General features: G+C 43.5%; 3 protein-coding genes across 3 annotated transcripts in view; 1 reads left to right on the top strand and 2 right to left on the bottom strand.

Annotated features, from left to right (window-relative positions):
* The window catches only part of ppp1r35 (protein phosphatase 1, regulatory subunit 35), a gene marked incomplete at its 3' end in the record, with an annotated part of 48660 nt that extends 36583 nt beyond the window's left edge, over positions 1-12077 (bottom strand). Inside the window, exons 1-5 of the mRNA XM_080721716.1 lie at positions 11984-12077; positions 10091-10298; positions 7655-7763; positions 6387-6529; positions 1083-1173 (exon numbers count right to left, since the gene is read on the bottom strand). Coding sequence (XP_080577842.1) covers positions 1083-1173; positions 6387-6529; positions 7655-7763; positions 10091-10297 — 550 coding nt within the window. The 5' untranslated portion in view covers position 10298; positions 11984-12077. The remainder of the gene's footprint in view (positions 1-1082; positions 1174-6386; positions 6530-7654; positions 7764-10090; positions 10299-11983) is intronic.
* On the bottom strand, positions 3348-5603 carry LOC308281499 (gelsolin-like; the record flags this gene model as incomplete). Its single annotated transcript, XM_080721717.1, has 1 exon — positions 3348-5603. The coding sequence occupies exon 1, from the start codon at positions 5511-5513 to the stop codon at positions 3348-3350; it is 2166 nt and encodes a 721-aa protein (XP_080577843.1). The 5' UTR covers positions 5514-5603.
* A 1295-nt stretch (positions 12078-13372) lies between the features above and the next one.
* Positions 13373-19940, top strand: LOC308280998 (uncharacterized protein). The gene is made up of 4 exons (XM_080721043.1): positions 13373-13509; positions 15664-15774; positions 16548-16770; positions 18816-19940. The coding sequence occupies exons 1-4, from the start codon at positions 13423-13425 to the stop codon at positions 19802-19804; spliced, it is 1410 nt and encodes a 469-aa protein (XP_080577169.1). The 5' UTR covers positions 13373-13422; the 3' UTR covers positions 19805-19940.
* Positions 19941-20265: the final 325 nt, after the last annotated feature.

A 20265-nucleotide genomic window follows, 5' to 3' on the forward strand; every position in this document is an offset into this window, starting at 1 on the left:
GATCTCGATCAAGGGCTCAATCAGCCGAATGGAGGGCACCGTTAGAAGCGCGTGCTCGCGCCCTTTCGAATGAGTACTCATACTTCGTCTGGGAAAGTGTATAAATGAACGTTTTTAGTTAACATAGAAACCAATGTGAGAAATGTGGCCGGAACCAATGTCCGGACTGTGTTGCCCGTCGGACTGTATAAATGGTGCTACAGTCAAATCGGTCCGGTCGCGGAGCCAAACGGCATGGATTTAGAGCGGATTTTTGAAATTAAAATTAGATTATGAAATATAAAACTTTTGATTAATTAAAAAGATGTTTATTGCGTGTATGGCACTACAGATCAAAGACGTGTAGTACGTTTATGGCATAATATGAGTTAATGTCAGTCTTAGTCCAGTTTCAATCGCCCTTGTTAGTTTTCATCACATTTGGTCAACCTCATCCTGTCTTTGTTTAGTCAAGTTTTAGTCGACTAAAAGTTGAGCCTTTTAGTCTTTATCTTAGTCCAAGACAACGTCGTTTTAGTTAGTCTTGTTTTAGTCGACAAAAACTGTTGACATTTTTGTCTAGTTTTAGTCAGGGCAAATTTACCCCTTAATTTTTTTTTGTCAGCAAATAATATAGAACATATTATCCATCTTATCTAAAATTATTTCACATAGCATTTTCTCTCATCCTTTTGATGAAAAACACAATTTTAAGGAATACAGTACAAGACCACACCTGGTTATAGAACCAATGATTCTAGTACAACCAACCAACCCAGTACAACATACAGTAGGCTGGTTATCCCAGTACAGCCTAACATTGTCTGGTCAGAACCACCAGTCCAGTAGCTTTTATTTTTTATCATTTTTATTGTTGACAAAATTGTCAGTACGCTGTCATAGTATTAGTCATCAGCTTAGTTTTTATCTCGTTTTTTATTTCGTTTTTGTCAGTGAAAAAAAGGTAGGCGACTAACATTTTTCTTCCTAGTTTTAGTCGATAAAATTAACACTAGTATCAGCCAAGAACGCAGGAGCCTTCAATTCATCACTTTCATTTTAACTTTCTGAAGTTTATAACTCACTGAAGTTTATCGTTTTACCTTCTGTGGCTTTGGTGTTGATCAGGTTCTTGGTTCTGACTGATGAACGTAGAGTCTCCTGCACGGCATGCTGGGAGTTAAACTCTGACCCCTGTATGAAAACACAGCCAGTATGCATTCATGTATGATGTAGTACAGCAGTGGTTTTCATTTGCTTCGTTCTATTGTTTTATCACGTTTACTGTGCTAAAATCTGGGGCATGCGTACGCATGGGGGCATGCGTACAAGTGGCTAAATATGTATTTTTAGACTCTGGTCTGTCTCAGTTTACCCCGGTGCTGGGGTAAACTGAGACACAAGACCACTTTTTTTAAAACAATCATATTTTCTCTGCCTTTTGTCTCTACGTTCTGATAACTTCCATTGTTAGGAAACATCCCAAATGTTTACTGATATATCTTTTAGTTCGCCTAGAGGGGAGCAAATGTAAAAAGTGCCTCAGTTTACCCCGCTCTCCCCCCATGACACTGATGCTTTTCACAGCCAATAACTTGTATTGTATGTGCTGTAAACAAAACTAAGTAGAGGAACCCAAAACACTACTGATGTGATGGAACCCCTATGTTAAATTCAGTGCGCTGCACTGTGATAAAGGGGGAAAGGCAGGCTTCCGAGAAGATAATAATGCTAAAAGTGAGGGCTGTCACAATTATTACTAGGGATGGGTATCGTTTGGATTTTTACGATTCCGGTTCCGGTTCCGGTTCTGCTTATCGGTTCCGGTTCCTAACGGTTCTTATTTCGGTTCCAAAATGGTTTGGTTTTTACACAAAAACATAATTTTTTAATTTAATTTTAATGTTTAATTTACAGTTTTAATGAATCATTTAAAACACATCTTTTAATTTAATTTTAATGTTTAATTTACAGTTTTAATGAATCATGCAAATGAAATCATATTTCAATGTCTTTTGGGATACTCTTATTCTGAAGAGATTAAGAAGTCAACCGCCGTCTGGAAGTCTTAATGCATTAAGAAATCTGGAGGTCTTATTGCTGCTAGCTAAACATATCTTATTCTGAAAAGATCGGCTACCGGAAGTGTTAGATTTGCCAGCTTAGATTTGACAAAAGAACACAACTCGACGAGCGAGTGAGTGAGACGCAGTCGGACTCGCAGACATGCAGTGTCGCACGGGGGTTCACACAAGCGCTGTTGCCGTACAGTCTTTCGGATGAATCCCACGCTGTCATAAATGTGTCGTATCCAACTCACGTCTCCCTGTGGTGGCTATACAGTAACATGGCTCAGCTGCTGGTGGCTGGGCTGCTAACGTTGCTAGCATCGCTACCGCTGCTGTCAGTGTTGTTGTGACTGAGTGGCAGCGCAATTGTCCCCCGATTGTGTGTGTGCTTGTGTGTCTGTGTGTGTTTGGAGGAATACAAGTTGTAACGTAACTCACATTAGTTTAGCCTCGGGAACCGGGGACAGGTCCTGAGTCTGACAGATAGTCAAAGGATATATAAAATGTAATCATGAAGCCTTTTTTTTAAAACGGATGGCACGTCTTTTTTTTAAATGGTGCGTCTAGGAACCGATAAGCAGTACCGAAAGTAAATATTCTTTTTGGGTACCCAGGAACCTTCATGTCCTTATCGGTTCTGTCCCGGTACCGAATTTCGGTACCCATCCCTAATTATTACACAATCGTCTAATTGCAATTATTTGACATAATCGCGATTATTTTTCATAATCGTCATAATCGTTTCCATGTTGAAAAATGTTCATTTCTACCACCTTTTCTAGTCACATGTTCAAATACTGGATTCTGATTGGTTTAAAACAGTGGTTAATAGGCCAACGACCTTGAGTTAGCTCATGGACCCTGCCCACTGAAACAATTAATGATTGTAACTAAAGATCCTTGCAAGTTACAACTGTGTTTTCTTTCATTTATATGGAACAAGTGGTAGAAAAGCAACGAGCCGCCCTGAAACAGTGGTAAATCAGCCAACAACCCACTCCCTCTCATGGTAAATGGCTTACATATATATTTTTTAAGTCAAACATAGTGGAAATAGCACGCGTTGTGGGCTTGTAATCGGCTATTTCCACTATCAATGTTCTTTTATATAAGTATAAAGTTGTCAAATATGTCAGTAATTTCTTTCTACGAAGCTCACAACACGTCGCAGCACGAGGCGTTGTGAGCTTGGAGGTCTGCTATTTTCGATATTTCCACCAATAGGCCCTTTTAGAAATTTCAGCCCCTGCCTCTAACATTCTCTGCACGTCCCTGTGTAGGAGCCTGGAGGTTCGGTGTTCAGAAGAAACGTCCACGGATTCTGTCCAGTGGGTCCGTCTCCCACATCTTGGGATCCCACGCCTGGAACCAGCCAGTGAACGTCGGGGGTTCGTCTCCCTGTTTAATGGTGGAGATGGGCAGCCCTCCCCGACCGGAGGGGTCCGAGTCCACGTATTCTTTTGCGATTCTGGGAGCTCCGGTCCTTTCCTCGGCGTTAGCTTCTTTGCCAACCCAAAGGAAGATCTGGTCCCAGGTATCCAGGAGCATGACGTCATCAGTAGCCAGGTCTGACTGAGTGAAGTCCCCCGGTACCTCCTCCACCATGAGTCGTCCGGATTTGTTGGAGCAGCCAAACAGACGTGGGGCTTTAATCACGTTACGCAGACTCTCGGACGTTTGGTAGTCCTTCTTACCGCCCAAGGCCGGCCAAAAACCAGCTGGCTCCTTGCCCTCTGACACGCTGCTGCTGCTGCCCCCCAGGAAGCCCACCACGTGCTTGGCAGCGGCCATCTCCTCGTCGCTGGCTCCGTCGCCGCGCCACACAAACGTGGCATCGGGAGTTTTGAGCACAAACACGTCGTTGGTGTTGAGATTGGAGGCGCAGGGCTCCACCTCCACGGCGCGCGTGGCGTTAGAGGAGCTCTGGCGGATGTGGAAGAGGCGCGTGCTGCCCACCGTGGTCTGGCCACCCTTGCGTGATGTCCCTCCACTGTGGACGATCATGGGCTTGCCCTGGAACAGACTCATGAGGTGGGGCGGCTCCTGGCCCTGGGTCACCCTCACCTGAACTGGGGATCCTCCCATCGAGTCGTCCAGCTGCACCGTCATGAAGGCTGAGGCAGCCAACTCATCCTGGGTGCATTTAAGTCCCTGCCAGGTGTATATGATGTGCTGCTCACGCCCTCCCAGCCTGTAGCTATAGAGGATAAGGTAACAGTCTCCACCATAGAAGTGTCCATAAGCGGAGGCCTCCACAGGCACCTTGTCACCTTCCACGCGCCAGATCTGAACCTTGCCCTTCCCATCGTCCACCATGGCGTGCCGCGCTGCCGCGGCCTTGTCTGAGTGGAGGGTGGAGGCGTCGAAGGGCACCTGCTCCACCTTCGCTATGCGGCCAATGGTGTAGGCCTTCGTGGGGCCCGTGGTCTCGTCCTTGTCCTTCCAGTCACCGAAGAACTGCTTGAACAGCGTGGTCTCAGCCCCTGCCGGCAGCACTTGGATCTGGGTCTTAAGAGAATATCCCTTCTCCTTGATGAACTGCTGGGCTGCTGACATGGCAGCTTTACGTTCTGATGTGTTGGCTTTAGGACCTTTCCAAACAAACACATTCTTGTCCGGCCCGTTGTCCAGGATGAAGCACTCTTCATGAGCGAGCATGGCCTGTTTGAATGGACTGGACTGGGCCACTACTGAGGTCTTCATAGAACCAGAAGCATCGGAGATCATGTAGAGAGCCGCCTTCATCCTGTTGGAGGTGTCCACCTTCTCGTCGTCTGAGGTACCGGGGGCGAGGGTGGTGGGTTTGGGCCCAAGAGCCTCTATGATTGCCTGTGGCTCAGCTCCATCGTCGACAAAGTGCAGTTTGGCTCTTCCGTTCCTCTCATTGTCTCTGATGTCAATGGCCACCTGGGAGGCCTTGAGCCTCTCGAAACGGTTACACTCACTGCCACACCACTGGTAGATGTCCGTTCCCAGATCGACTATGAAGCAGTCTCCCTGGTTGAAGCTTCCCCAGGACAGTTCCACCTCTCTGACCCTGACGGCCCTCCGTCCCTTGATGTGCAGGAGCCTCTTCACGCTCATGTCATTGGTCACCACGTGCTGGAAGCCAGACGCCACTCCTCCTTTCTGGTACTTGACGCCTGACTTGAAGTACCCCACGAAGGTAATGGATTCATTGTCCTGGACCTCCCTGAACTGCACGGGTCCACCGCCAAGAAAATCATCCAGCTGCATGGCAAATATGGCAGCTGCCCCACTCTCATCCTGAGAACACTCATCCCCCAACCACATGTGGATGTAGTGGGAGGGTGCTGAGGTGGTGTAGAGCAGTACGTAGGCATCTCCAGTGTAGAAGTTGCCGTACAGAGCCTTGGGAACCGGTTTCAGGTCCATGTTCTCGATACGCCACACCTGCAGACCTGGCTCCTTCCCGGCGGCCACAAACTCCTTATGGGACACCATGGTGGCTCTGAGAGGCACGGACGGCTAGGATAGATGGAGAGGTTTAGATGATGCTTTGCAGAGTAGCGGAGAGCAGCTGAGGTTTGAGGTGGAAGATAGAAGGCAGGGAAGATGAGGAAGTGTCTCCTTGGGATGTTGCTTGGGCTGTTGGCTGGACTGACAGGGTGTTTCAGGCTGTAATGGGGCTGTCTTATGGAGGAATATATATAGCATTGATTGGTCACTCTGACATCATGCTCTGATGTCCCTTTTATGCCCATATATAGTCGACAATGTGATGTCAGAACATGCCCATATATGGGCATTCCCAGGTCACACTTGCAAATGAATTACGTCCTTGTCCGTTCTATGGGTTTGTCGCTCTGACATCATGCTCTGATGTCACTGTGATGTAGGGGAACCACTCTTAACAGAATGGGTTTGCCACTCTGACGTCACATTCTGGCTTGATGTCCCTTTCATGCCCATATATTTTATGCCCATATATAGTCGACAATGTGATGTCAAAACATTCCCAGATCACACATCGCAAATTAATTACGTCCTTGTTCGCTTTATGCCCGTATATGGAGATCCCTTTCCCGATGTCAACAATATCAAGGGCATATCTGGGAATGCCCATAGTTGGTAATGCCCATATATGGGCATATTCTGACATCACCTTGTTGACTATCATGCAGTGATCTCCATATATGGGTAACTGGTTCGATATAGTATATCACTGGCCAGATGGTTAAGAATTGGCGCGGCCTCGGCCTTTCGCATGTCGTCCTGAGGCGTCTTACTAGTATTGCTTAATTCATGTATTTCAAACTAGAGAACAGTATGTGCTAGATAAACGTATTGTAGTTATCAGTCAGCAACCATGGATACCTCCAATGACTTGAGCTCTGCCTTCAATGCCAGTAAGGTGTTTGGCTCCGCCTCTTCCAATAGGCAGTCCGCCACTTCCGAGCGTACCGACTCCCCATTGGATACTGAAGCCGGAGGACACGCCCTGCGGTCCTTTGGTTCACCTGTCAGAGCAGAGGAGAGAAAGACATGAGACGAGACGAGAGAACTAGAGATGGGACGATATGAAAATCTCATATCACGATTATTGTGACAAAAGGAACCGCGATTTACGATATTATCACGATCATCAAAATCCATTATCCTGGGGCGGAACATTTGCCAAAAAATAGCAGATCTACAAGCTCACAACGCGTCACAACGTGACGCATTGTGAGCTTGTAGATCGGCTATTTTTTGGCAAAGACAGTGAAAAAAGGACTGTATCAAGTACGTATATTTATAATTAAGTACCATTTACCAATTATAGAGGGTTCAAGTGGTACCGGATATGCAGCTCGGCAAATAAAGGCTGAATTGATCCCAGTCCATGACGGAGGACGATATCACGATAAATTGAATGTCCAAGATACGATTATCCTGAGTGTTTATCACGATAAACGATAATATCGCGTATCGTCCCATCCCTAGAGAGAACGTCAACAAGATGAGATAACGAGATTAGAGACAAGACCGAGACGACAGATCTACAAGCTCACAGCGCGTTGTCCGTCATTTCTTTGTATATTTAGGTTATGCGTCATATCTGCCATGTGCAACTTCAAAGCCTACAAGCCAAACAGAAATGTAATTGTCAACGACAAAAACACATTTATTTAAGTGACAATTAATCGTCATGTTAATCGTCATGTCAAAACGATGGTTTAGTGATGAGTCATCACTTTTCACAGTTTTTTGGGTGTTTTGGGGGGCCATTTCTAGCCAAAGGAAAGTTTTTTTGTGCAAAACAAATGCTTGCAATGGATTCAGAATCATGACAAACCCCTAGTTAGACCCCTCACATCCTACTTAAAGCCTGTATAGAAAGTCGATGGGAGCCCAACTTATAATAATTTTCAAAATAAAGTTTGGTATCCAAGGCTAAAATCCATCGTTAGGTCCTAAAGAAGCCTAAAAAAAAGTGTGGTGCTTTTATCCGCTTCGTTTCGATAATGACAATTACCAGGGTTAAGCAACCACACTACATAGTAAAAACTGCATTCATGGTCTGGAGAGGGCACTTTGCAGGGGCTCAAGTCCCCTTTGATGTCTATGTGTGCGCGTGCCTGCTGTATGTAGAAAACTGTTACCGGGACGACGACCTCTCCTCCTGTGTCCTCCACTCAGCTGCTCATGGTGGCTGGGCAGGTTGCCAGATGAAGTGCTGGGTTCAGCCGTCACCTTGACAACCGCAGGCACCTGCGCAAAATGAGACCACGCCCACTTATTCACAAAAAGAACAAACCATCCTCATTTGACAGTTGAACAAACCTACTAGTTCACAATAGGCAGTAGGGCATTCACCAAATATTCGAATATTCGAATATCAAAGACACTATTTGACGTTGTTCACCGAATATTCGTTTATTTAATTTTTTTTATTGTCTCTTTAAAAAATATATTGTTTATAAAGCTTGGCTAGATAGGAAGTCATAAGAATGAGTTGTCAATGCCCCTGGTGGATGAATTTGTTAATGCTCTATACCAGGGGTTCTCAAACCATTTTAGGTCGTGACCCCCAAAATAAACATATGAGCATGTAGATCTGCTATTTTCACAATGTTCGTCTCTTGCTTACTTAATATTTGACAGTTTGGCCAGTCCTGTCGAATATTCGACTATTCGAATACTAAAAATCACTATTCGTGAATGCCCTAGTTCACAAACATGTTATGCACGTCCATTTTGGTGCTGGGCCAGGACGAAATAAAATGTAATTATTTAAAGGTGTTATGTCACACACCGAAAAATTACATTATGCTACAGTAGGTCAGTCACGTGGTCTTTCTCCAAACAGTCTGAAAAGGGGGCGGGACCGTATCAGTCAGTAGTGAATGTATACTGCGTCCGTCGTACGACAAGGCGACAACGTGTCGCCTTGTGAGCTTTTGAAGCACGGTTATCTTCTGTCACCACACACACACACACACACACACACACACACACACACACGTTTAGTTTTGGGGGAGAGGAGGAGAAGTGCTCACTGCCGATTATACTGAAGGACACAGCCGCAAAATAGGTCCAGAACATGGGGTGGAGAACGCGAGACCCTGGATACTAATCTTCGACGACTTGCGTGTTGAAAACTTGCACATTTTTTTGCGATAAGTTGCGAAATCTATAATGTTTACACCTACAACAGCTAGTTTTAAAATGTCTTTTCTAAATTCGCATTTTCAACTCGCACAGCTTTTGTGGGGGTAGTTTGAGAATATAATGATATGCACGCTCAACTCCGCCCCCAAGATATTAGCTAATTAGATAGCCTGATTTGGGTGTGTCCCTCCCACTTTAAAATAAGTAAATAATCTTTCTGAATCAGACATGAATAATTGCTAAGAAAATAATCGACAGTTGCACTGTCTACTTGTGTTATCTTAAAAGATTATGATAACACAACCTTCATTCTCGGGCTCACCTCACCACTATTCACCACTCAAGCGTGGGGTGGCTCAGAGTAGATGACGTCTTGCAATGGGCCTGGTGTACAAGATACACTACACCATTAAGACACCCATGTATCTGACAAAATACTTCCAAAACGTCAAGGGTGTCCACAATTACAACACCAGAGGCAGCTCCACAGATCATTTTCAACCCGGATTCGACTCAAACAAAGGGTCAAATTCGTTCTCCTGCTATACTGCTAAAATGTGTAACGCCCTATTCACCATATTCCTGGCCCTGCCCCCGGCTCCCTGTTCATATCCTGAAAGAGGCAGAGGATGAAAAAGCTGGCCTGAAAAAAATATCATTTGGTTTCCTGTATCCTTGCATTAAAGTGTTGACACTCTGGGCTCTGAATTAACCTGTGTAACCGTAGAGAGGGCCAGGAATAAGGTGAATACCTCAAAGGAGTGTAAATTCCTAACTTCCTTTAAAACCGCTCTGAAAAACCACTTACAGGCGGCTGGCACTCGAAACTGGATAACAGTAAACATCGCCTAACCTCACCCTACCCCTGACCCTTCAATTGTAAACTCCATTTATTTTGCATTGTCATTTCACAGTCTAGGGCTGCACAATCAATCGTTTTTAAATCAAAATCACAATTTGGAACCACGCAATTAGCAAATCGCAAAGGTGCAGAATAATCGCAAAAGTGATATTTGTGTGACGGTGGCTCCCCTCCTCCGTTCCCTGCACACATGGGAAACTTATGGTGTGTCTTAGGGTAGGTTCCCTGCCGATCAACTTTGGTCAACTTTTATGTAAAAAGTAATTTTTTAGATATTTTTTGCGGAAAAAACTCCCCTGGAGCTGGATTATTTATGTATTTACTCTGGCAGTGAATGAGTTTAAGGTAGTGAAGTGATTTTATTTGGTTAAAATAATTTATTATATCAACCTTTTAACAAAAAAAAAAACAAAAAAAATGTTTTAACCAAAAAACTATCCTTATCCTACCTTAAAATAAATATAGAAATATCGCGAATAAAATTGCAATCGCAATATTAGTCCAAAAAAAATCGCAATTAGATATTTTCCCAAAATCGTGCAAGCCCTATTTCACACACACCCACCTGTCTGTGGGTTCTCCCTAGAGTCCTCTTGCTGGATGCTTGAGGTGGGATGGCTCTGGGTGGGTGGGGTTTAGGTTTAGGCTTAGGGTGCTGCGTTGGAGGGTTGGGGCTGTTGAGGAGTGAGAGGTCCAGCTCTGGACAGCGAGGTGGAGAGGAGGAGGAGGAGGAGAGGAGAGGTAGAGGAGCAGAGAGGAGGGGAGAACACATGCTGAAAGAAAACATGGGGACGTTATTAGTATCGCTACCACTACTTAGGCCTGTCACAATTATTTTACATAATCGCAATTATTTCCATGTTGAAAGATTTTCATAATATTTTCAAAAATGTTGTAGATCGGCTATTTCCACTATCAATGTTTTTTTTTTTTTATTATAGTAAGTATAAAGTTGTCAAACATGTCAGTTATTTTTTTGTATATTTAGGTTATGTGTTATATCTGCCATATGTGCAACTTCAAAGCAAACGAGCCAAACAGAAATGTAATAGAGGGTATGCGCGTGACATCATCATCATACCCGGAAGTTATGCAGGAACACCTACTGAGTGGCAAAAAAACGACTTTCTGGCCTAGACAGCCCATACGTCCAAACAGAAAGGTCCTATCTGATTGCATTAAACGATGTTAGATGATGTTAAACTCACTTTGCCACTCGATTTGCCACTCAATTTGCCTTTCACTTAATGCATGTGCATACCGTCTATTGTCAATGATAAAAACTTTAAATTGTTATTGTTGAGTGACAATTAATCGTCATGTAAAATGTGATAATCGTGAAACCCCTACTTACTATCATTACATATTATTGCATCGTTAAGTCATTCTTCAGAGAAAACATTTAATTCAAGTCTAGGATACATTCTTTTAATTAAATAAAGACATTACAACATTCTTCCTGGTTGCATAGATACGTATTCATACATAGATACATATTCATTCTGATCTAACATCTCCACGTGTATAATAGGTAGGTATACCACCAGCAACCATCTATAACAGTGGTTCTCAACCTTTTCAGGCCGCAACCCCCAAAATAATCCTATTTTAACTGGGGACCCCCCACCCTACGAGCACTAAGGAGATGAGGCATTCATTACATTTTGTAGAACACGGTTCTATTGGAAAAATACAGCAGATCTACATGCTCACAAGTTAACGCCTCCGTTACGAGGCATTGTCAGCATGTAGATCGGCTATTTTTTGGCCAGTATTTAATTTGCCATTTTAAATTGTCACTTTAGAAATTTGCATATACACTCTCTATACATTTAAACTTTAAGTTGGTGTGTTTACTGTTGAGTGAGAAAACAATGTTGCACATTAGCTAATCATCTGGGGAGTCGGTGGGGACCCCCCAAAATAGATTTGGGACCCCGGGGTCCCGAGCCACAGGTTGAGAACATAGAGTTTGTTGAGAACCAAGTGGTTCTCAAGTGGGGTCCCCAGGCCATGAGAGGGTGGCAATGAACCCTGCCTGATGCAGAAGCTCAGGGTTCAAATTTGGGCCCCCATCTAAGGGGGTCCTTAAAGTTTGAGAACCGATGCTCTCTAAACATCTCCACTGCATAGTGCCCTACCACAGTGCTTCTCAGAGAGAGGTCCAGGGACCCCAAGGGGTCCTTGAGAGAGAGTTCCAATTAAGGAGTCCCCAGCTAAATGATAGATTTAGGAACCAAATGGACCCTTATTCGTCTGTAACTCTCAGAGTCAGAGTGCCATTTGTACAGTCTCAGAGTTAAATTAAACATTTATTTTACAATATAGGCTAAATTCGGGTTTCAGAGGTAGAAATAGGGGATATACTTCACTTTAGGGGTCCTTGAAATTACAATCTTTCAGAATCACCTCTAGAGCAAAAACTAAACGATGGATCTCCTCCAATCAAATCACTTACCTTCTTTTAATCCAGACGGGATCAATTCCCTACGGTATCCTCTTTAATCAGATCAGTCATCGAGGTTATTGGTGATGTAGTATTGATCTACTTGGTGATATCAAACCTAACAACAACAACAACAAACTGTCTTTCCCCCGCGCTGATGTTTTCAAACGGCGCGATGTAACATCATCCACATGCGACGGCTCAGGAACCAACTGAACGGTGCAATGCCGCCACCTAGTGGACGGCTGTGTGGATCAGTAAATCTGTAGAACAGAACAGCAGTGGTGGAAAAACACTCAAATTGTTTATTGTAAACTGTAAAAACTATCTATACTGCAATAGGGGACGGTCACACCAAAGTATGGTTGCCAGACAGTTGATAAGCGGATTTTTCCAAAGCATTCCAATGGGAATGTAGTGGATTTTTTGATAAATCTGCCATTTGCGTATTTTTTTTTTTTTATGATATCTTCTGTTCTGCTTAGTCTACTGAGTTCTATCTGTCTGTCATTCAGTGTTATATGATTGATATTATATTATATTATATTATATTATATTATATTATATTATATTATATTATATTATATTTTAAGGATCTCAATTGAAACAATAGGCTTTTTGTGTGGGTTATCCTAGTGAACTGTAGGCCTACTGTACCTTTTCCTATGCAAACTTCTAATAAATACTTCAATCAATCAATCCTGTGTTTTTCCTACGAACTGCTAATAGAGTATTCATTCAATCAATCAATCAATCAATCAATCAATCAATCAATCAATCAATCATTTTACTTGGGTACGCCCTTCCACAAGTCCTAAAGGAGAGCAAATCCCTAGCCTCCTTCAAAATTGGTATGAAAAGTCACCTTCAGACAGCAGCTACCCGTGACTTGTAAATAGACTAAGCCCCCATGCTCCCCCCCCCCCCTTTTCTTTGTATTCTGCCTTTTGTATTTGATGTTATGCTTTTGAAACTGATATTATCCTAGATAAAGTACTATGTTCTATCCGTCTGTCTTTCAATGTTATATGAGATACTTAAAGTGTGGTTCCTGTGGAAATAAGCCTCGGCTTTCTAGGATCTCCTTTTAGTTGACCTTGTACCAGTGATTTGTACTGTCATGAAACTGTACTTGTTTCTATTGCAAACGTCTAATACATTCTTCAATCATTCAAATAAAAACATGTGAATACTTTGTCCCCCACTGCTCAGCTCTCCTCTATCCGTTGTCCACCACTCACTCTCTAGTTTCCACTCCATGCAGCAGGTGGCCTCAGGCTCGAACGAGCCGAAATACTTGGCACCGGAAAGAGGAAGCAGCAGAAGAATAACAAACAATAACATAGTAGTGGAACACCGTGGACGGTTGACAACAACATCCACAAAACAGACACAAAAACACCTAAAACCATTTCTTCTTGAACAGCGACTCTTGTTGAAGTGATCCACTCATGATGACTACCAACAGCTGCAGCAGCAGCAGCGACTCTTTCCACGCACAGCTGGCCGCGGTGATCGAGGTCCTGGCGAACAAGGCGGTTAGTCAGGGGATCATTTAAAGAAATTCCTTAACAATAGATTTCTTTATCAATGTGTTTGTAATGGTGTCTTGAAACACGCCTCACAAAGATTGAAATTCGGTTTCCCTAGGGGAATCTCTGGCAGCTGCTGAGTTGTACCAGAATAGTCTAGCCTAGAATGTCTGATCTTACAAACCAGCATTAAAGACGCCTCAGGGCGACATGCGACCAGGGCGAGATCGCGCCATGTCTTGTGACTCTTAATTGGCCATCTGGCCAGTGGTGTATATCCGACCAGTTACCCATATGGAGAGCCCTGGTACCCATATATGGAGATCCATGTACTGTAGTGTATATGGAGATATACTATGCAAGCCCAAAAATGCTTACTCAGTTATTTGTTATGTGAAAGTCCTATGATGTCTATGACAGCTGACATCATACATACAATCCCTTTTATGCCCATACATGGAGATCCCTGTCTGTAGAACCAGCCACACAGATATGGGCTGTCTTGGCCATATATGGATTCTGTTAGGCCTCCATATACAGGCATTCCAATTTGAAGTCCTGTTAGATATGGGATTAATATTGATGACATCAGGGATCTCCATGTATGGGCATAAAAGGGATTCTGTTAGTGTGGTTCCCCTGATATCACTGTGATGTCAGAGTGGCAAACCTATTCTGTTAGAGCAGGGGTTCCCAAACCTTTTTGTCTCAGGGCACCTCATAATTTCTTTTTAATCCGAGGCACCCCTACATTATAATTTTCACTCCCAGCACCTTATATTTATAGCATATCATCGCTGTCGGGTGGAAACCTTGTATGTCCAAAACCTTTCGATTTCTATTTAACATTTTTTTTAAATGATTAAACTAGTTGAGAACGTTGAGATATAGACTGGCAGAGATACGGTCAAGCTGTGACCTACGGTCACAACAATACTTTGAGTAAGATCTCAGACATTCTATCTAGGGTTAGGGGTACCCTAGCCGCAAATTGCAACACATTTTATTTTTAATCTGATGAATCTATGGTTGCAATACCTCCCAAAGGGATTCAATGCATCAAAACGGTTTGTGATTTTATTAAACAACGTCAAACTCATCAATATTGCGGATCTATGTAAAGCTTGAACTATCCTCTTTCTATTTGCAAAGTGTTTGTTTCAGAAAAATCCACCGTATATATGTTGAGTTCCTTTCTGTCAATAATTATTTAGTAAAAATATATATTTTTTCCTAAGTTCTTAACTTTGGAAGCGCTTGCCGCTTGTCTTCAGTAACGCAATGTCCTGCTGCCTCCTGCATTATGTGACATTTAGATCCAGCTGGTACAGTGACAGGACCATTGAGTGATTTCCCACAAGCGCTTCCAAACTCCAGCACTTAGAAAAAATAATCACCTGAACTGCATTTCTTGACACTTGACAGAAAATAGCTCATAATGGTGTTTATGGTGGGTTTTTATTAAACAAACACTTTGCAGATAGAAACAGGATAGTTCAAGCTTTCCATAGAGCAGCAATATGGTGAGTTTGACGTTGCTTAATACTATCAGATAGCAAAAGAAACCTTTTTGATGCATTGAATCCCTATGGGAGGTATTGCAACCATAGATTCATCAGATTGCAATTTGCGGCTAGGGGTACCCTAACCCTAGAATGCCTAACCCCTAAATCCTACAACTACACCATCATTCAGATTTCACAAACTTTTCACAAGATTTAAGTCATCTGTCTAAATACGTTACAGCTTTCTATAATTGCCCGTATCCTCCGTTTTCTTTAATAATCCGATCACTGTCTGTTTATCTCAATGGGGTTGGTGCGCATGGGGAACACCAGGAAATACATGGGTTCAAAACAGAAGTGATCGGTAAAAGGCTTCTTATTAAAGAACACGGAGGATACGGGTAATTGTAGAATGCTGTACCGTATTTAGACAGTAGTGAGACTTTATTAAGCACTTTGTTTGTGGAATCTGAATGATGGTGTAGTTGTACAGTAGGCCTACGGGGGTAAATAAGTTGCTCTGCCCGAACCCATGTAAACACAGGAACATGACGGTCGGGGCTTGGTCTCTACGACCATGCGTGAGCTACGATGGGCTAAAATCGCTTCGGGAAACCCGGCCATTAACATTATTCTGATAACACTCCCTGACTAGGTGGCAGAGATCTGCAAGCTGGTGGATGATGGCTACGCGATGCTGCGGCTGGAGATCACCCAGAACCAGAGGGAGATGGACAGCCTCAGGAGGAAGCTGCTTGACGCCAAGGTTAGTAGGTTCGCTTTTTTTTTTTTTTTTCATCTTTTTTTCTAAATCAGGGGTCTTCAACGTTTTCAGGCCAAGGACCCCTTAGTTGAGAGAGAGAGATGAAGCAGGGACCCCCACAACCTGTTCATAGATTCCATATAGTTTCATTGTTTGACAGCATGATCGATCATCCATGTATTTTGGATTCATGTCAATTTGTTTTCAGATATTTAACCACTTGAACCATCAATACTTATCACAATCAATGCCACCTTTAAAACACACGATTGATCCAGCGTGGGTCACATGACAGTTCAACATGGCCACAAGCAGACAGAGTGATTTGTGTTGTAAACATGCATATTTTGCCATGTTTTGGATTGAAAAGTCTCTTTTTGAGAAAATGAAGGATCTTTTTGGGCATATAATGGATTCTCTATGGCCGGGCTTCACTTCACATGCACGCCCAACGTGCATTGTAATCGAATCGCGGACTCTTACCGATTCACGCGGGACCCGAGCAACATACTGTAAGTAATTAATGTAAAATCATTAATTATGATAAAATTACAACTCGGACAACTCGGGCAGTGGCATGAGAAGACATAACACTGGCTCTAGCTCGGGCAACCCGGGGGGTGGCATTAAATGTGTTAATAAACATGACCTTTCACTCTGTACTTAGTCTGCTCTTTTTCCCCTCTACACCAAAGCTCTTTGCCAAAAAGAAAAAAAAGGTTTAGTTATTTCGGTGTTTTTTGTTAACTAGTGTAATAACCCTGCTGTTCACCAAGTTCCAGACGGCCAAGCGGAACCACACCCTGGAGAGGCTGAGCACTCTGAAGCACAGCAGCAGTCTGACCCATGTGACCCGCGGGCCTTCGGCACCCAGCAGAGCCAGATGTAACCCAGCGACCAAGAGCTCAACACAGGGAACAGGAGGGGAGGAGGAGGACGGGGACCACGGCTTTCCTATCATATTGAGCGTAGAGAGTGGTGACGGCAGCACACTTAAAGGTCAGTTAGACATTCAAGTCATAGTTTTGATCTGACACACTGCAAACTAGGGCATTCACAAATAGTGATTTTTAGTATTCGAATTATTCGACCTCAAAGTATTCGAATAGTCGAATATTCAACAGGACTGGCCAATATTGGCACATATTAAGTAAGCAAGAGGCGAACATTGTGAAAATAGCCGCGTTGCGAGGCGTTGTGAGCATGTAGATCTGCTATTTTCACAATATTTATCTGCGGAACCGAGTCACATTAAATTTAATACCTACAATTCCAAGTGCTTGTCAGGGTGGGGGTCCCCAGTTCAAATATGTTTATTTTGGGGGTCACAGCCTAAAAAGGTTTGAGAAGCCCTGGTACAGAGCATTAACAAATTCATCCACCAGGGGCATTCACAACTCATTCTTATGACTTCCTATCTAGCCAAGCTTAATAAACTATATATCTTTTAAAGAGAAAATAAAAATAAGCGAATATTTGACTTCGGTGAACAACGTCGAATAGTGACTTTGATATTTGAATATTTGATCAATGCCCTACTGCAAACACACACACACCGTCTCCCCCATACATTTGATTTATAACGCGCTTTACATTCTTCTACAATGTCAAAGTGCTACAGGTTTAAAACAAGGCAAAAAACAGCATATAGGCAACCAGTCCATTACATAGGACCTAACTTAGCTAGATTAATGGGTCAGAGAAAAACGAAGCTAAAACAGGGCAAAGACAACATTAACTACGATCATTAAGAAAATGCTTTGTTCTCATGAAAGACACAATGTCCTGCTTGGTCAAGTGTTGCATTGTGCTTATGGTGTTCAGGCAGTGCTACTTCTCAACCCTTCTACCCCTGTGAGGACCCCCATGTGTGTGTGTGTGTGTGTGTGTGTGTGTGTGTGTGTGTGTGTGTGTGTGTGTGTGTGTGTGTGTGTGTGTGTGTGTGTGTGTGTGTGTGTGTGTGTGTGTGTGTGTGTGTGTGTTTTTATATAGCTAGGAGGCAACAATCTTCTAACATTCTTAGTGTTAGAGAAGACATGGTATGTTGTGTCATATGGTCTAGAATTCCTTGCCAACAATGAAACTCGATTTCAAAATAGCTTCTTTCTTTCTTTCTTTCTTTCTGCACAATTGTGCAGATACACAGCACATTGGTACAGTTACTAAATTCCTGTATGTTCTCTACTAGTTGAATGTACTTGTTCATGTGATAATGGTGAATATTACCTATTAATCATTAAAGTGGTAACCACATCAAGGACTACTCACTAAATGTCTCAATGGAAGTGTAGGGAGAGCACCTCCAACCACTGCAGATGTGCCATTTCCCCCCCTTTTTCGTATTTATTTATTTATTTAACCCGTAAGAGCACATTGAGACGATGGCTCTTTTATGAGTGTTGACTGGCCATTATAATTTCATAGCTTTGCCAAACATATAATGCAAATACAATGCAATACACTCTGTTAAATTGTATTAACATTCTCATTCAATAGGTTCTGGAACCTAAAAAGGACCCTTCCATTTGTACTCACTCCCACACTGAGATACACATGGATAGATCAACAGTAACACTTATAGATAGTAATAATTGCAAAGAAAATAAACAATATTTTTTTTCCAACAAGGGTTCACATTTTAGATTGTAATTGCGAGGGCATGTAATTACATGAGGGCATGGGCTAAATATGTCTTTTTAGACACAATAAGCCAGCAGTTTCTTTATTGCTACTTACAGTAACACTTCTAGCCCCCATAAGTCACATCCAACCATGAAAGGTTGCGTTGTATCTTGGTAATGGGCTTATTCTGTGTAAAATGACATGTTAGGCACTTGTACGCATGCCCCAGACCACTTAAATAAGAATCTCTAACAATAGAAAGAAGTAAATGAAATCATTTTAACACTCATCTTTTATATTCTTTAATTACAATCTAAAATATGAACCCTTGTTGTAAAAAACTAAAGTTGTCCTTTAAGCCCTACTCTGCTGAGTCTGCTTTTGTTTGATAACCAACTGATACTGTACTCTTCTCCTTTCAGGCGTTCAACCCACAGTCAAACAGGGCAGTGAAACAAACACTAGGGCATCTGCAAGCACTCTGTCCTCCAGACCTATCACTGTAGAGCCTGAGAATCATCTTCACCGCGCCCAGCGATCCAACACCCGTCACCACAGTAACGGACGTATAAACAGAGACCAACCATCGTCTGACCGCAACAACAGATTCACCAACACCACAGGTCACAACGATGGCAACCTGTTCGCCGGTGCATCTAAGTGGGCAGAAGCCGGTGCAGGCCCACATCAAGAGGGGAGAACTGGGAGCAACACTGACGGCAGAGAGGGCTCTTCTGGAGCTACAGAGCACGGGGGAAGAGACGTTCCTGGAGACCCAAGTAACGTTGCTCCATCCCTGGCTGGTAATCTGGACTGGGAACCTGATATGGTGGTGGTGGATTCTGTTCCAATTAAAGTGGAGGCAGACATGAGCTCGGGGTGGAGCATTATAGGGGATGGGACAACCAGGTCTGTCAAACAGAGACTCCAGAAAGACAGGAGAAAAGAGGAGCTAGAAGCAGCACACTCAGCCCCGACACCGAGCACAGAGACCTTAGACGCAACGAAAGCTTTCCAGTCAGGTTTTGTCGATTCTAACAGTGCCACTTCCTACGGAGACCTCTCCTCTTTCCCTTCCTTGCTCTCCGCGATCAAAACCCCCAGGCAGGTTTTACACCCTCAGGCAAACCGAGGAGGAGACGGTCAGTCTTCTCCCCTCAGCGATGTGGCAGCTTCCTCCTCCGCCAGCAGGCTCCTGAGTTCCATGGCGCTGCCCAGCGCCCAGCAGGCCCGCGACGCCGGAGGCCAGCCGCTCCGCTGCGAGCTCTGCGGGAAGACCTTCAGCAAGTTCCAGAACCTGCGGCTGCACCAGCGCATGCACGCGGGCGAGAAGCTGTTCCGCTGCCCCGTCTGCGGCAAGAGCTTCCTGCAGTCCAACCACATGCAGAGACACCTCAGCGTCCACTCCTGATGGCGTCGTCGCTACAGCAGTCACCAAAAGAAATAAAGCACATCCTCCGTCTCAGGTGCTGAGGCAAACTGCAAAACAAGAAGGGGGCTCACACAGTAGGCAAGTCAATCTGAGGTTTGACCCAAAAGAAATTGCAGTAGTACCTGTAATGGTTTAAGGTTTTTTGTGAAAGTTGTGAAATTAGCCGATCTACAAGCTCACAATTGTGAGCTTGTAGATCAGCTGTTTTCAATAGTTTGGGTCCCGTGCAAATGTCTAATTTCTCTTTTGAGGGGGAAAAAAAATGTTGGGACCCACTGTGATAGAGGTAGAGGACAGATCAGTGATGTGATGGCGTTGTTGTATCAAGCCTGTGATACCCTTGGTTGTAACACAGGCTCATGTGCTTTGACAATAGCAGATCTATAATAGGTGTATATCAGCTGTTTTCGCACACAGCTATGTATACGTAAATCAGACAT

This window comes from Nannobrachium achirus (genome assembly GCF_963921795.1).
Source record: "Nannobrachium achirus genome assembly, chromosome: 3".
In the NCBI taxonomy this organism is placed as follows: Eukaryota; Metazoa; Chordata; class Actinopteri; order Myctophiformes; family Myctophidae; genus Nannobrachium; species Nannobrachium achirus.

Coding starts and splice junctions, on each gene's coding strand:
- LOC308280998 (XM_080721043.1), top strand. CDS start 13,423: ATGATGACTACCAACAGCTGCAGCAGCAGCAGCGACTCTTTCCACGCA. Junction 13,510..15,663: donor AGGTCCTGGCGAACAAGGCG/GTTAGTCAGGGG, acceptor CTCCCTGACTAG/GTGGCAGAGATCTGCAAGCT. Junction 15,775..16,547: donor GGAAGCTGCTTGACGCCAAG/GTTAGTAGGTTC, acceptor CTGTTCACCAAG/TTCCAGACGGCCAAGCGGAA.